This window comes from Asterias rubens, chromosome 20 (genome assembly GCF_902459465.1).
Source record: "Asterias rubens chromosome 20, eAstRub1.3, whole genome shotgun sequence".
In the NCBI taxonomy this organism is placed as follows: domain Eukaryota; kingdom Metazoa; phylum Echinodermata; class Asteroidea; order Forcipulatida; family Asteriidae; genus Asterias; species Asterias rubens.
Genome location: NC_047081.1, coordinates 4,566,486 through 4,584,111, shown reverse-complemented (window position 1 = coordinate 4,584,111; position 17,626 = coordinate 4,566,486). Strand labels below are relative to the sequence as shown.

Sequence of the window (17,626 nt, the reverse complement as noted above, 5' to 3'; positions counted from 1 at the left end):
CTGATTGAGTTTATGTTGGTGACATGAAAGGAAATAAAATAAGGTTTTGTCCTATTTCAATATTAAAAGGTATCCGGATTTACTATTTACTTCTTACGGTTTAATGGGTATATTAATTAGGCATAGCCTTTGTGACCCCGGATATCCTATCTTTTCCTCATTCCAGTGAGTATCCAGTTTTGACTTCAATCTTGCAACAGTTTTGGCATCCACTATAGCTTGTGGAAGGGAGTTCCATGTTTATTACTCTTTGGGTGAATGGAGCATGGAGGAAGAAAATTAGATCTAATTTTCTTCCTCCATGGAGAGAGTGACCTCTTGTTGTGGTTATGTCTGATGTTCTGAAATAAACACTTTTTTGTATTTTTTTTTTTTGGGGGGGGGGTATTTGGCCCTTACAGTGAGCACATACATCAACAAAAAGTAATTGTTATTTGCCGAGAAAATCTGGCGTCAGAGAGTGTAAAAACTCACTGCGGGTAAATGAAACACCTCTCCAGATTTAAAATTGAGGGGATGGGGCGGGCGCCCGACGGGGTCTTTTTCTATGGTTGGGAGACAGGTGCCTTACCCAAAATAGTTATCAGTGTACACGAGAAACGAAAGGAGATTATACCATGTGATGTTTTAGTTTTGCCACATTTGAACTTGATGATAACCACACATGAGCCGACAGGTGACACCCTGGGACCCGTTTGGTTATCCAACCAACGTGCAACAGCGCCACCCTGTGTTTGTCCACTGACTTGAAAACAAAGATTCAAGATGGCGGCTCCCACAGCACTGCGAGCAGGAATACCTTCACCAAATTCTGCTGCAGATAAAGATGGTATCGTCTTTACGGGTAAACGCAAAGGTGCAAAGGATTCTAAAAATTCTCCAGCACGGCGTGGTATATTTGATCGTGGTGGAAGTGGTCAGGGAGATGTCAAAAAGACGGGCAGAAGAGCAGGTGGGTACTGATTTACAATTTCATTTATCATGTTTATTTATTTACAAAAATGACGTAATATATTGGGGTTTTTTTTGTGGTGGACGTCTCAGCATGCCCGACCATGCATGATGCAGTCAACTCTTTTTTTGGATAACTTTCCGTATGGCGCCACCACTTTTTCACTCATATTTACAGAAAGGGATATCTCATTGAGGTAAATTAAATACTATATTATTTCATATCGAATGAAAAAGTGGTGGCGCCATACGGAAACTTTTCCCTTTTTTTTTCTTTCTTCTTTGCCGTTGCCATGGCGTCAGCACTCAAGAACTTAAGCAAGACAAGTGAATTTCAATCAAGTATAATAATAGGCCTACTTGAAGTATGACAGCAGTAAAAAATCAAATTGGTTTTAGATCACCAAGCAATTGCTGTTTTTAAATGTTTGTTAAAGATTCTGTTCCTATTTCAAGATTGGATTGATAGGCTTTCGAGTCACAGTGGTTAGGTTCACTTTTATTAATCCTGGCCATCTTAGAATGGGCTTGTCCTGTCTGTTTTTATAATTGTCTTGCTTGATTGCCATTGCTCTGTCTCATTCAATCATTGGTTTACAATTCTTTTAGGTGTCATGACATAAGTTTACATTCATTGTTTGTTATACGTTATATTTCTTTAGTATGGTAATATTGTATCTTGTACTGTTTGTTGAAATCTTGGCCGAATAAATAACAATAATAATAATAATTGGCTGGATAACTTTCCGTATGTATGGCACCACCACTTTTTCACTCATTTTTACAAAAAGGGATATCTCATTGAGGTAAATTAAATACTATATTATTTCATATCGAATGAAAAAGTGGTTGCGCCATACGGAAACTTTTCCAAACGGCTTTCTACAAGTACAATACAAACATTTGCTTCGCCACCACTTTTTATTAAAAAAGGGGATTTATTATCCTTTTTGTTGTTCTTTGTTAATGAAAAGATGCCAGTTTAATGGATATGCTGGACTTTCCCTTGTTGGACTTTATTTTTGTTTTAAAAGTCATGATCTTACTGATTTTCATGTGAGTGAGCTTGATTGTATTCTTCATCTGTTGCCAGATCTTTTCACAGTTTGATTTTTCACAATTTTTCCTGTAAGAGGAGGCTATTGGAATTGGATCTAGTTCTAATAATTCTAGATCCAATTAACAATACAAAGTGTAGTTGCGACAACATAAACCTCCTCCCGCAGCGAAGCCGAAGGATCAAGCTCCTGTCCTTAGTTAGAATTTGTGTCATGATTTTTGAAAGTGGTTGAAATGGGGCAAATCTGGTGACTAGCCGTCGAATTTGTATGTGTTGGACCAAATTCCGTTTGCTGACAATACTTGATCGCCGGCTTCGCCTTCGGGAGGAAGGTTCATATCGCAAAGTCAAGACATTTTAGAGCGCCTATTGCAAAAGTGCACGACATTTAAATATACAGTCAATCTGTCAATGAGTGAGAGATAGATTACTAGAGTAAGCAGATTATAAATAAGCAGCTTCAAACCAATGAGTTTTTCTCAGAGACTTATAAAAACAGTGTAAAGAATTAAACTAGCCAAAATTCATTGTCGTAAATTGCGTTCACTGAAAGAGGTTCATTCCATTTCAAATCAACCAATGGGGTGCAGGTCACCTCTCAGATTTGGCTGAAAATCATTCATTTCTGAACATGACATAAAATGCATCAAAACAAATCCAAACTGCAAGTCCTTTCAAAATTTGGGTCCCCTAAAATGGGCGTGGCTACCCCCTTTTCATTGAACACGATTTGTGACAATGAATATTTTGTGGTATGTAATGCGTTTATAAAGATTCAGAGGTGTAAATTGGTACGGGGTAACTGTCACCCAAATAAATCAAGTATGGCCTCAAAACAATGGTAGCCCATCCCATTTTCTCTCTACAGGCTGCTGAAAACACTAAAAAATCTTAATTTCCATTTTCAGACCCCCCCCCCCCCATCGTACTCATGATTGATAATTTGAAAGCTTCATACTACTATGTAATGTACACGTATGTATCTAGGCGCATTTGGCTGTCCCCATTTAAAAAGGGGCCCTTGTTCATTTGAAAAGTTGTTTCTGAGCAGAAAATATTAAACCAACACTGTTACTCTTGGTGACATTTGACCTTGGCAACAGTTACTTACCAACAGTTACCGACAGCGGAGTGATGCCGATGCTAAAGGCGCTTTATAAATGTTTTTAAATTTTTTATTATACAGTTTAAGTTGCTGAAAACCGTATGATCATAAAATGCAGACAATTTAATGGTATCATATTGCATGTTTATTTCTTGACAACGCAAAAGCACCCAAAATATTACCAAAATATGTAGTTATGTATGACCTTTGACCTTCATTATATTTGTGCGCCAACATGATCCCAATCTGTTTAGCAACACTTACTTAATAACCAAATTCAAGAAAACATTGGTGGAGTCTTGTTGGCGCAGGTACAAACAACAATTAGAAAAGTGAATGATGTGCCATTTCTATAATTTCTAGACTAATAGGCAGAACATTGTAGAATGGCAATTCTTAGAAGAAAACAAAATAAATTGTTTGATTATACAAAAACTGTTTCTACACCTGGTTGTTGTTCATTTTTGTTACGTTGGGGCGTGAGGTTACAAAGGTGCGAAAATGCATTGGTAAAGTTTGACCTTTGACCTCTATTTTCTCACTGCGCCAAAGATCCAACCCACTTGCACATGTTTTACTTATGGCTGCAAGTTCTTTCATTTGAACTTGTTTGTTTCGTGGGATCTTATATAGGCGCAATGTTGGGTTATGAAGAATTCAAAAGTGCATGAGGGCGCTGTTAATCAAAGATGTAGCTATTGATTATCTCGGGACTGGAAATGAGTTCATCGGTGCAGGTTTTCCTCTACTGTTTTGGAGCTAAACTTTAAAGATACATTACTTAACCATATTAATAACCATCTACGTACCATTTTTACAACATATTTAAAGGTACATGTTGTGCCAAGTTATGGTAGTGGGCCACTCAGAATAGTTTTAAAAGTTTAAATTTATGATTTTATTATCTTCAAAATTGTGGTTCAGGCCCTATCAAAAGAAATAATTGAAAATAAAATTTCAGTTTGTGTTTGAAAACAAATGTAATAATCAACAAATGAAAAAGAAAAAGAAAAACCCAGCTGGCCAAGATCATAAATACCACCCCTGATTGATACAAAGTTGTTTGTCTATAAGCATGGAGCTAAAACAACTCCATGGTGGTCTAAACTAGACAAAGCCATTGAAAAATACTGATGTTGAAGACCTTTGGTCTAAAATAAAAAATCTTACATATTTTTTTTCCCTTTATTTACCCAGGGTTAGCAAAATCGGTCAACAAAAAAGTGGTTTCCATTTGGGCCCTTTAAAAAAAATTAACATATTAAAAAGTAAACATAAAATCACATAACAAAATTATGATATTAAAATTATGTAATGTAAGAATGTTACGGAAAATTAAAAGTAATATTTATAAAAATAAAAATGAGGAGTAAAAATATTAATGAATTTGGTTCATTTGAGGCATTACTTTTTTTTTTAAATAGTGTTGATTACATGTATGATTTCATTCAATATTTAAAAATCTATATTATAAATATATGAACATGTACATGTAGTGTAAAAAAAACCTGAATGTGATTTGGAGATTTAAATTTTCTTTGTGCCATGTGATTGGAGCACTTGTTGTAATGCCTCAATACAAGCCAAAATGCAATGTGCCATTTGCCAGTAAATATGGCGTCTTGTGACATTCTATAGGCCTAGTGTGTACATGTACTTTCGATTCAAATGCGAAACATGGTTGAAAGTGAAGCTTGTATCACTGTGATCATTTATATTTCAAGCTTGATTATTTAAAGACTATTTTACATGTAAACATACGTAGGATTGTTTTAAATACAAATTGATATTGTAATTTATTCCCTACAAGTCGGCAAGAGTTATTCAACATGTTTTAAAAGAAAACAAGACCTGTGTTTTTTTCTGAGAATTTTTTTTTTTACAGAATTCACATTTTAACATTTTCAGAATGCACTGTCCCTCTAAACTATGCCATGCAAACCCACAGTGGACTCATTAACAGTGGCACTGTTAATGAGTCCACTGTATCCTCGTTTCAAACATATGGTCAATATGAAGTCTTCAAAGTACTACTCAATAAACCACCCCTGTCTCTTCAAATGGTACAGTCCTGTCTGACAAGGCAAGAGCTCAAGTTCAAATCACGTGTTCATTTCATAAATACTGAATTACAAACATAAAGACAGGTAGTGGTATTGTTTCCTCTGTAATTGGTTTTCCCTTTGAATGCTGCCGATGGGCAGTCACATTAAATTTGGATGACTTGTGTCCTTGAGCTACTATAGTGATCCAGTGTCTATAGGGCAGGCAGCGTAAGGGAGGAAACATCTACTGTTACTATCATATCAAAGATCTGTGGTACAACCTCCACCAACATGATTAACATCATACATACACGAAGTGTACATAGTTTTAAAGCATTACAGTGGTGATTCCAAACCCTCGTGATTCCAACTAAAATTAACCATTGAGAATAAATAATTTCAGTAGGAGTCACACAATGTGTAGAATTTATTCAACCCTTCGTTGTCTGACGTGATCATAAGTTTAAAGGTGTACACGTTTATTCATGAATGCAACTTTCAGTTGATCAGCTGATCAGCTATTATCTTCTTTTATTTGTCTTGTTTAGGGTCTCAGAATACTGAAAAACACTGTTAAAAAATTGAATCAGAGGCAGTTTCCTTTTTGATACTGTAAAATGAGTGGCACGCCTTCGTAAAACTAGTGTGTAATACAACCTGTGTACAAGCACATTAGCGCCTCAACTCAATGGATATATGGAATGCAGAGATGCGCTTTATTTTATTTTATTCCATGAGGATGCAAGTGAAAACATTCATTTTCAAGCAAACCTTACGCGTAGCTCAAAATAGCGTGACACTTGGATTTAGAACAGCGCATTATAGAACAGGGTTTGGCTAACATGTTTGGGCTGTGCAGTATATTGCAGATCTGTTCATATCACTCTTGTTGCTATGGATTGACCAATCAGAATCAAAGATTCAAGTTTGTTTGATGATAATGTACAGTTTAGTGTGTCTGTGCATTTAGTTTTTTTTAGAAGTTTGATTCATCCATTAAATGAGAATCCAAAAAATTAATTAATTTTTAATAAAGAAAAGGACAAAATGAAACGCTTGTCACTCTGATGAAATGAAAGTATTGACAATATAGGGAGACCACCATCATACATTGCTACATATGACATTTAGAAGGAAGGTACATGTTTGGTAATTACTCAAAACAAATATTCACTTAAAAACTGACTTGGTAACGAGCATTGGAGAGCTGTTGATAGCATAAAACTTTGTGAGAAACGGCTCCCTCTGAAGTAGGATAGATTTTGAGAAAGAGGTAATTTCGCACTAAAATAATAGCTAGAAGTCTTTTATTCCTATCTGAAAGCACACAAATTCGTCCAACAGGGGTGTTTTTTCTGCCATCATTTTCTCGTAACTCCGATGACCAATTGAGCTGAAATTTTCACAGGCTTACATTCTGTTGTTTCATACAGGGCCTACTGTATTAAACTACAAGCACCTTAAATGAATGTAAATTGATGCCTTTTACAGGTTTTAATTTCTGATGTTTCAATATCAACTTTCATTTTCTGACATTCACAAAAGGAACTTTTGTTATGCCACTGTAAACATCCCTTCACCCTCGAAACTGTGAAAGCTTTCAGCAATGTACATTTTGTTTTGATGCTATTGCAAAGTCATGTTTCCTTTTTTGATGAGGATACATCTTTGTAACAACCCCAACCCACAAAAGTTGAAAAAGTATTAAGTCTGCTAGCAATGCACAGTATTTAATCATGATGTACACAGGAAGAATGCTTTAAAATATCTGAGAGACTATTGTCAGTTGTAGGTGAAATACATTTGCAATACACACCTTTAAGAAAGATACCCCCTTTAATATCAAAGTGCACACTTAGTATATTCAGCTCACGCCATGTATTAAGATCAGCTCTTTCTCTCTGCCGACCGTCGTCGTTGCAGCACCAAGCTGGCTGTGGGGAATGATAGTTAGCTGCACAGTACCCTGTTCTGACAGGCAGCCGTATACACTGCTTCTCTCAAATAGGGAGCACACATTTCCAATTTCCTCCTAGTTGGTTCTTCTGAGGCGCCATCTCAAGCTGACTGCTTTCTGAAATAGAGATGACAGTGGATCTGTGGGATGTAGTTTTCCAGATGGGTAGCAATGACACTGCATCCTCAGCGATGCATGCATCTTAGATGCACATGTAGGAGATTGTCTTGGGATAGGAAGTTTCATGTACGTCCAGTAGTTTAGCCAGTGACATGATTGGATTGATGGTTTGCTGCATCACCTGATTGTTTGAGAGCTGTTTATTCTGCATGACATCTGAGCATCAATCCTAACCTTCAATGCTGTGGATGCTCCTAGTAGTCATTCTTATAGTGTTTGTCTTCAGTGTGTCTACAGTTCTTCACTTTGCAAGTAAAATAATCCATCTGCGTCTTCAAATTTGGGAGTATCGTGGTCATTTGGATTATTCCTCTCGTCCCTTTGTTGACAGCCAATACCCACCCTAATTTACATTTAACTTGTGTTTTAGAGCACCAAAAGGTGAAATACCGTACTTGTTACATTACATTTCTGTGCACTGCTGTGTGGAGTGCATCATTTCTATCAAACTGTTCCCACCATTTTTATTATTTCTGTACGTTCATTGAAGTTTCACTTCAACTTCAATTTGTCGTTCTAGAGGAAGTGAAGTTCACATTGATCTTTAGAAAAGGAGTCACAATATTCCCTTTAAAGATATATGAGATGTTGTGTATGAGTATCGTCCACTGTACATTGTTCATGACATTGCACATAATCTGATCTAAAATACAAAAAAAAAACTTGTTTGCATGAGTACAAATGGTGCATTTAATTTTTGGAACTATCACAAGTTAAAGCAAGGGCTGGTTCACTAAAACACAACATCAAACTGATTGAGTCGTGCACATCTAAACTGACAGTAAATTAAGGAAACCTTTCCAGCATGGATGTGAATGCCTCATCTTGTGATGGTGAACAGCAGGGCGGGGCAATGGCTGAAACCATCTATTTGTGTAATTTTCGGGTTTCTGTGGATGGAGAATGGCTGTGTTTACGTGAGCTTGCTGACATGACAACCAGCTCACCAACGACACCTAAGTTACAATCACCCGCAGAGGAAGACGAAGGTATTTCATTTAGCAAAATAATAAGCGCAAATAAAACTAAAAGTTTACAAAATATCTACACACGTGCTAGCCCTAAACACACCAACATCCTGGCCAAAATGCTTGGGCCATGTGACAAATAGACGCATACCCTTTCTCGCCCCGATCGCCTGTCCCCCTGCTCCCTTGCTCAATGTTGTTAGAAGCGCACACTGCGCAATGAGATCTTATTGCGAGCTTACATTGCCTGGGGTGGGGGGGGGACCCAATGAGGTGGCAGGGATATTCTGAAATGTATGTTCAAAAATGCAACAACATTCAATTTGAAAGACTGATAAGTATCTTGCCTGCCAAGACATGTTCCTAATGATCTTTTTTGCAATGTTTTTAATTGTCTACATTTATACAGAAAAACTCTGGTTAGCTATTGGAATTGTTTTTTCCACCCATACCCCAAATTCCACCCATACCCCAAATTTATGTGTACTGCATAAAATATGCGTAGTGTAGTTATTTCATGTGTCTGTACAAAACACTGTGTGCAAACTGTATTTTCTGGCAGAATTTAATGCAGAACTCATTTTGTGAAATGTCTTTTATGACAATAATAGGCTACACAGCCTACATAAACTACCTTAAATTTGATTCCAAAATATTCATTTGATTATATTACATCTCAAATTGCAGCATTGATTATTTCTTTGATTTGTTACAATGGTCACTTCAAATTTATGGAATTGTTGTTTATGGAATTTATGGAATTGTTGCACATTTTGACGCCACATGTGTCATGTAAAATATTGCACTGGTAATGTCATGAATAGCCTACAATCTGTATTTTACATGTTTTAATCCTAACATGTTTTGTTACTCTGTACATTGTGTAGAAAGAATAAGATATCTCAAACTAGAGTCTTGTCACATTAGCATTAAATTAGTGATGGATGGAATTATTCATTACTTCCATCACATGAGTGTTGCCTTCTGACATGTCTGATGCATTCATTGATGAACACATTTACTTCATGATTGGACTTGCATAGTGTTAACTGTTTATGCATTTTGAGTTTGCTGAAAATATCTGGAATTCAATTAGTGAACTGAATTTGTTTAGTGTGAATCATTATCAGCTTTAATGACTTTCTTTTGTGGTCAGGTGTGCTATTGTTTTTGTCTTGCCATGGGTGTCTCACTGGACTTCCATCAATGTCCCAATGTCACTGCTTTTATGTATAGTCCTTTATCACGCTGTCACCATCTTGGTCATGTTCCCTGTTTCCAAAAACAGTAATGAATGCTAACATTCAACGCGCAAACATGGCACCAGACTATAGTTTTATCCAGCCTCAGTTTGGTTACAAAGGTCTATTGACTTCCCTTAGCTTAAATTAATTCTTTTCTTCTCAAATGTTTCTGTTTTCATTTATTGTTGTTGTTGTTGTTGTTGTTTACCCTTTGTTGAGACAACAGCTTGAGTTTCTTCATTTCTTGTAGAATCCTCAATGCAAAAGTTTCACAGAGGAATGACAGTTGAGAGCAAACTTGTATTAACTGCTGGTTTGGAATGTAATATAGAAGACGATTTGTTCTATATTATATGTAGAAACTCGTTTAAAACAATACACAAATATCTATTCATAAATACTTCAGAACGTTTCTCCATTTTGATTGGTTGAGAGGACATCACTTGGGGGTGTTTAAACAGATGATATAACCTCAGCAAAAAGTGTTTAAACATGGGCGTGACACGCGAGCTTGCACCTGTGCTTATAAGACAGTTTATTCATTCCTATTGGTCGAGAGCAACGGCTGGAACACCTCTGCCGCATCAAGCAATATGCGCGACGCGCACGCCAATCTCCTTACAAGGAGTTTTTACCAGAGGGCCTTACCATTTCATAGCTGGAGGGGTGTTTTGTTAAAAGAAATCATTGAACAATATAACTTTTTGACAAAAAATTTTTGATGTTTTTTGACAATTTTTTTGAATGGAAATAAAAATGTGCTTGGACGGTATTAAACACTCTCTTTAAAACCGGTTGCAGTCTGGATTTTGATAATTACCTTCCGGCTCGGGTAATTATCGCATCCAGACTGCAACCGGTATTAAACAGAGTGTTTAAAACAAGACAAGCACCTTATTCCCTTATGCATTAAAAAAGGAATTTGTTTTACAATTTTTCTCTGGCAATAATGTAATTACAGTAAATAATAATAATGGGAGTGAAAGTCCCCTTGAGCTAACAGAGGTTGTGTTCAAATAGCTTGAACACTGGATGCTCTTTTGATGTTGATTGTTAACTATTGATTAATTGACTGCACGCAGGAGATGTAAAAGCATCCTTCCTGTTGCATCCAGTAGGGACAAATCGTTGCACAGTTTGTACGTGGTTCGGTCTAGGCCTGCAGTGTACATAATTATGTGTGTACATTTTGCATATATACATGTAATGTCTAGTATGAACTCGCTACAAGTACGTAGGCCTATTTTATGTTTTGGTGCACATACTGGTAATTAATTCTGATATGTAACTTTCCAATACCCTTTTTTTGCATTTTGAACCTAAAATCCCTCTAGGTGTTTTTTTTTTACTTTTCAAAATTCTGTAAAAAATGAAATAATTAGGCCTTTCTCACCAAACTACATTCTTGGTTATAAATCAGAGCTGACTAGAAAAAAAGAAGGAACTTTTGCAATGACTTTTAACAAAATATTGTGGTACAGTTAACAAACTGCACCGTGAGCATTTTTATCACCAGACTCAGATGAATGTTGCTTTTTTATTTTGGAGTGTTTTAAATCCGTTTAGAACCCTATTGGTAAACGGTAAAAACGATAGCATAGTAGGCACCTGCTATGAAATTAAATGTCTTGTATCGTTATTATATTCTAACACATAATGTGCTGTCATTGACATGACTTATACAACAGGTAGAAATACAGTAGTGCGCATGTACTGTATCACACGATTATAATAATGCATAATGACAGACTTTTAGTTGCCCTTTTAGCTCTTGCAGTGTTTTATGCATTTGATGGCATTCTACAGTTAGACCATGGTATGAACTGCATTGAATTAAACAGTCTGACAGTGCCATCATGTTACAATGTGTAGTGTGACTGATGTTTTAAAAAGTTGCTTTATTTTATCTGGGATTTTTAACAGATGCAATGATTTTTAAACTGTGGCACCTGTTTCATTTTTGGTGTGTTGTTAATAATAAGTAAATACACCCCCAAAAATATATTGCACAATGCATTTACAATGTAGCTATAAAATTATAGTTTTACCTTAATAAAGGATTGTGGTACATTTGCGATTGTTAGATATTTAGTAACCAGAGTTTTAAGCATCAGAATTGTCTACTTTGTCGTGGCCGAGCGGATACGAGCATCGGTCTCAAGTTCTGGTGGTTAAGTCATCGTGATGTGGGTTCGAATCCTGGTCGTGACACTTGTGTCCCTGTGAGGGCAGAGGTGTTTTTGTGAATGATTAGCTTGGAGCGCGGTAACTCGCAGCACCGGCTGTATACTCTCCAGAGAGCTGAGAAAGATTAAAGAATTCTTATAGATGGATTGCAATACGCGTCATCGACCGCCATCTTTGATGAATTAACAAGGTACGCGTTCACACGCTGGGCGGGTGCGCTTTTCCCTTGTTAATACATCAAAGATGGCGGTCGATGACTCGTATTGGCCCAGTGACCAGGGTACTAATGTTAAGCGCATTGAGACGGTTGACCAGGGTACTAATGTAAAGCGCATTGAGTTGGTTATTGTGAATGTGATACATAATAATTTGTTGTTATTAATGATCTTATTTCTTTTAATGTTGTCACAATGCAGAAAACAGCGTGATTAAGAACCCTATGCTGGTTGAAAGAAGCAACCTTGTGAATGTGGCTAAACTGTGCATCAAGAATCTGATAGAATCTGCATTAGCCGAGTCCAGAACGCTGGATGATGAGCATGTACCCCTACAACAGCTCTTTGTTGTCATGGAACACATCTTTAGCCATGGATTAAAATGTAAGCGGTTTGGAGCTAGACTTAGGTATATTTTGTTTAATGAGATGAGGGGAGATACAACTTGGGAATGGGTGTAAGTTTCTCTCTACTAGCTTGGCGAATATGCACTGGAAGACTACTCCAAAGAAATGGTGCGGCAGAAACAAATGATCTGTGGCCATAAAAACATTGAAGAAGCTCTTGTAGTTGAAAGCAATGACTGTTGAGATGATCCTCATGTAGGGGAATAATGGTGAACAAGTTCAGATAAATTAATAAGCAGGAGATTGAAACTGTTGAGCATTGAAAGTTACCAAAGGTGTCTGATGCTTTTAACAGCATAATGTAAGTTGTCTTCTTTATTTTGGTCTTTCAGCTAAGAAGACATTTTTAGAGAAGAAGAAGTCCTTCTGGGGTGCTCTTGAGAGTCTTGAAAAGACCACTCCAGATGCAGAAGACATCACGGACAGTGTCCGTAACCTGCCTGGCATCAAGTAAGATTCACTTGCATTGTCTTCTTGTTCTACATTAAATGGTGTTTGAAGCTTTGCATGGTGTGGATAATAAGAGTTACTATAAATATAAATATGAATAGTAGACATGCGGGTACCAGCCTGTGTAAAATCTCTTTAGAGGGAGTGTTGGCTCTGAACAGAGCTGGTTTGGTCTTGACGTTTAGAACAGTATACTCTGCTCGTCTTCTGGAGAAGACTTCTGAAGACGAGCAGAGTATGTTCCACGACATAGGCACTCATTTAGCAAATCTAGAAGTTGATCATGACTGCTTGGATTCCTATGTCAGCCAATATGAGAGTACAGTCAGTGACATCTTGGATAAATACGCACCTTGGAAAACGAGATCAGTCAAGGTCCGAACTAAAGTCTCTTGGTTCAATGATGATATTCGTACAGCGAGAAAGATCTGTCGTCAACTGGAGCGGAAGTGGCGGAAAAATGGCAAATTGGCAATACAACGACAAGAATATCGCAACCAATGTAAAGTAGTTAGGAATTTGATCAACCAGGCAAAGATCATCCATTATTCATCTCAAGTACAAGAATCCTCAGGAGATCAAAAGAAGCTCTTCAAGATAATTGGTAAGTTGTTGCTCAAACCCAAAACCCCTGTCCTTCCATCCACCTACAATGACCAGGACTTAGCAAATGAGTTCCAGAAATTCTTTGTCACCAAGATTTCAGACATCCGCTCATCATTTTCATCAGTCCCTTACAACGTGCTGCAGACATTGCCACATCTTCAACCAGAGTGTAGACTACATTTGTATCTGTGTTTGAGCCTGCCACTGTTGCTGAAATTCAAAGGGTTATTATGAAATCTCCTTCAAAATCCTGTGACTGGATCCAGTAACAACATCCATGATAAAGCAAAACATTAATATATTTGTACCCTACATCACTAAGCTTGTAAACAAATCTCTCAGTTCCGGTTGTTTCCCCGATAGCCTCAAAGTTTCCTACATCAGGCCGCTCATCAAGAAACCAAACCTGGACAAGGAGATATTCAAAAACTACAGACCGGTTGCAAACTTAAAATATCTTGGAAAAGTCATCGAACGAGTAGTGTCATCGCGTATTTGTGATCACATTCATACTTTCAACCTGTCCGAACGTGTTCCAGTCAGCATACAAGCCTTTCCATGGGACCGAGGCTGCACTAGTCCGTGTGAGCAACGATATTCTCTTTTCTATGGACAATGGTAACCTTACAGCACTAGTCCTGCTAGACTTGAGTGCTGCTTTTGACACTGTTGATCATAACATCCTTCTCTCTCGGCTCCAGAATCACCTTGGCATAGAGGACACAGCCCTAGCATGGTGCAAATCGTATCTCCACAATAGAACTCAGCATGTATGTATTGGCACTGCGATATCCGACCCTGTTGTTTTGAACTACTCTATGCCACAGGGGTCGGTACTCGGCCCCCAGTGGTTTATGCTGTACACTTTACCGATTCGTGACATCATCCTTAAATTTAATCTGAATTACCATGTGTACGCAGACGACACTCAGCTATACATCACGTTTAAATCTTCTCAAAAAAACGCCAACGCATCTATTGCAAGACTTGAGAAATGCATCCAAGAGATTCGACGTTGGACACAACAAAACTTCCTGAAGTTAAATGATGATAAGACAGAGTTCCTTTTATTTGGGTCACGTCAACAGTTAACTAAGGTTTCAGTACCATACATCTCCATCGGTGATGCTCGGATAGCTCCCTCGCTGAAAGCTCGGAACTTAGGGGTTATTTTTGATTCATTGATGACACTTCAGCCACACATCAACAACATTGTTAGTTTATCATCATATCACATCAGGAATATAGGTAAGATTCACAAGTACTTGGACAAAAGTGCCACTGAAAAGGTCATTCAGGCATTTGTTACTTCTCGTCTTGACAACGGCAATGCTCTTCTCTACAGTCTTCCTAACAACCAGATTTCCCGACTTCAACGGCTCCAAAATACTGCTGCCTGCATTGTGACACTGTCTAGAAAATCCTGTGCTATCACCCCCATTCTGAAACAACTACACTGGCTCCCTATCTCTCAACGAATCATCTTCAAGCTGATGCTCATTGTCCACAAAGCTCTTAATGGCAAGGCTCCCCACTATACTTCTGAACTGCTTCAAGTTTACACTCCATCAAGAAATCTTCGATCAAGTTCAATTGTTCTCCTCATTGAACCCAAGTCTCGACACTCATGGGGTGACAGGTCTTTTTCTTCAGCCGCGCCACGCATCTGGAACTCTCTACCACTTAATCTTCGATCGTGTGTTTGTACCGCAAAATTCAAGTCTCTTCTCAAAACTTATCTTATGTCACAGGTTTTCAATGACTAATTTTGTTGTTCTGTTTTCTTTGTGTTTTTTATTTTTTTTTTTTTTTTTTTTTGGTTTTACTGCGTCTTTAACACCCAGCAGGGTGGATATGTGCGCATTACAAGTCTTATTACTATTATTATTATTATTATTATTATTATTATTATTATTATTATTATTATTATTATTATTAGAGAACACCAATGGCTAGTCCCAAACAAGTAATTGTCACTGTGTTTTAAAAAAAAATGTTCACAGATTGCTTGTATGAAGTGTTAATTACAAACTAGAAGATAGGAGTTTTGCCCAGACACGATGGTGTACTTACAATGCAAAGTTCAATGAGTAGTCCTTGTTGATTTCCTACCTTCTGCCAAGGTACTAGTTAATACGCAGAACATTTTTTTTCAGATTTGAGTAGTCTCCTGAATTCCAAAATCTGCGGCAGTACTATAAAAACTAAGACCTAGTTCCCAAAGAACAAAATCTGCGCAGCAAAGATACATGTACACATATGTGGTTTTACTGCAATCCGAATATGCATTGACACCTCACCATACAACGCATCAAAAACTTTAACAAAGCAAGTGTTTTGAGTTTCTGTCACAGTATGAACACTTTTTATTTAAAGTACCGGCTACCGTTTGGCAAACCAACTTCATCCAAAACCAATATCCAAACAGGCAAAATAAAAAAGTGTATTGTATGTAATTTATATATTATCAGTACAAGCAAAAGGTTTGTACGTTGAACAATTTTCATTACAGCTTGATTCCACGTACTGCATCCCCATGGAACTCCTTGCCTGGTGGATGTTTCCCCCCATCTTGCAATTTGGATTGTTTTAGAGGACTATCAATTCCTGCCTCCACCTCTCCTGAGTTGTTTTCATGTTTATTCATTTTCTTCTTGAAACCTCTTACCTAGAGTGGTTTTTAGCCTTGTTTGGGGCAAACTTGCATTAAAAAAAAAAACGAAAAAAATACTACCGGTAAGTACACTTGCGTTTCCTGTGATGCATTGTTTGATTAGAATGATAGCCTCTTTGTTCCCATGAGCGCTATGGCAACATAATAACAACTATGTAATAAGTAATGAATAGCCCTCATCAAGCCCCCATGATAAAGTGTGTATTGACTGTCTGACCAGAAATAGATTGTCCTATGCATTAATACCTGATTGCTCCAAAAAAACTCAATATATACACACTGTCTGCAGGAAATGTCTGCGTGAGCGTGTCTTTGGTAATGCAGCACGGCACAAACTAAATTACCGCGCCCGCGTGTCCCAAAATACGCAGTCCAGCGGTACAGAACACACTTAATCACTGTTAAATCCAAAGAAGCCGAACCAAAAGAAATTGGATTGTGATGTCACATTAAATAGTGTATGTTTTATTTTATTAAGGTAGTTCTATCCTCCAATAAAATAAAAAATAAAAATAATAATAATGAAAACTTATAAAGCGCACAAATCCATAAAAGTGCTCATGGCTCTAAAATACAAACAATAACATTAAAATGATATACAATAACAAAAATTTAAACGACAATTATTATTATTATTATTATTATTATTATTATTATTATATAAAACAAATAATGAATGTGTTTTTTATTCGTACAAAGGTTAGAATATTTTCATTCGTTGAAAGATGGAATGTTCCATTCAACTCGGCTCCGCCTCGTTAAAAATAACATTCCGTCTTTGAACTTATCTTTCACCATTGCAATTGCACTCATAATCATTCATTAGTTGTACAATGTTTAATGTTCTTCCCAACCAAATGAGTGATGCTCAGCCCGCCATTTACATGTACATGTACCTATATACAATGTATGAAAACTAACGTCCCCCTATAAAGCGTATCGTGATAATACAGTCCAGCTTAAAGACACTGGACACTATTGGTAACTACTCAAAATAATTATCAGCATAAAACCTCACTTGCTAACGAGTAATGGGGAGAGGTTGATAGTATGAAACATTATGAGAAACTGCTCCCTCTAAAAAGATGTAGATTTCAAGAAGGAAGTAGTTTTCCACGAATTTGATTTTGAGACCTCAAGTTTAGAATTTGAGGTCTCAAAATCAAGCATAGAAAAGCACACTACTTCGTATGACGAGGGTGGTTTTTTTGTCATTCATAGTTGTCTCACAGCTCCGACGACCAATCAAGCTCAAATTTTCACAGGTTTGTTATTTTTTGCATGTTGATATACACCAAGTGAGAAGACTTGTCTTTGACAATTACCAATAGTGTCCACTGTCTTTAATGGAACATTTCACAATACACCCTGGGAGTGACAATTAGTTGTTTCTTCAAGTAAGCTTGAATCCTTGATTCGGATTTGTCAATTTATAGCAATAAGGAGTGTAAGAAAAACTTATGTTTATATCGCCCATATCCTACCCTGCATATTGTGTGTTCTAAATCTGCATACTGTGCTTTTATAAGCTAAACGCAAAACATACAGCTTATAAGAAGTTTTAAATGTAAATTCAA

The 17,626-nt window shown here is 37.1% G+C and overlaps 1 protein-coding gene across 3 annotated transcripts in view; it reads left to right on the top strand.

Moving 5' to 3' along the window:
- Positions 1-754: 754 nt before the first annotated feature.
- The window catches only part of LOC117303696 (RUN and FYVE domain-containing protein 2-like), a 48,802-nt gene continuing 31,930 nt past the window's right edge, over positions 755-17,626 (top strand). For 2 of the 3 annotated variants that reach the window (XM_033787966.1, XM_033787963.1), the window contains exons 1-3: positions 755-952; positions 12,114-12,296; positions 12,652-12,769. In XM_033787966.1, the coding sequence (XP_033643857.1) occupies positions 766-952; positions 12,114-12,296; positions 12,652-12,769 (488 nt within the window). In that variant the 5' untranslated portion in view covers positions 755-765. Of the gene's footprint in view, positions 953-7,055; positions 8,288-12,113; positions 12,297-12,651; positions 12,770-17,626 lie in introns of those variants that run through there. The other variant, XM_033787964.1, reaches the window with a different exon arrangement.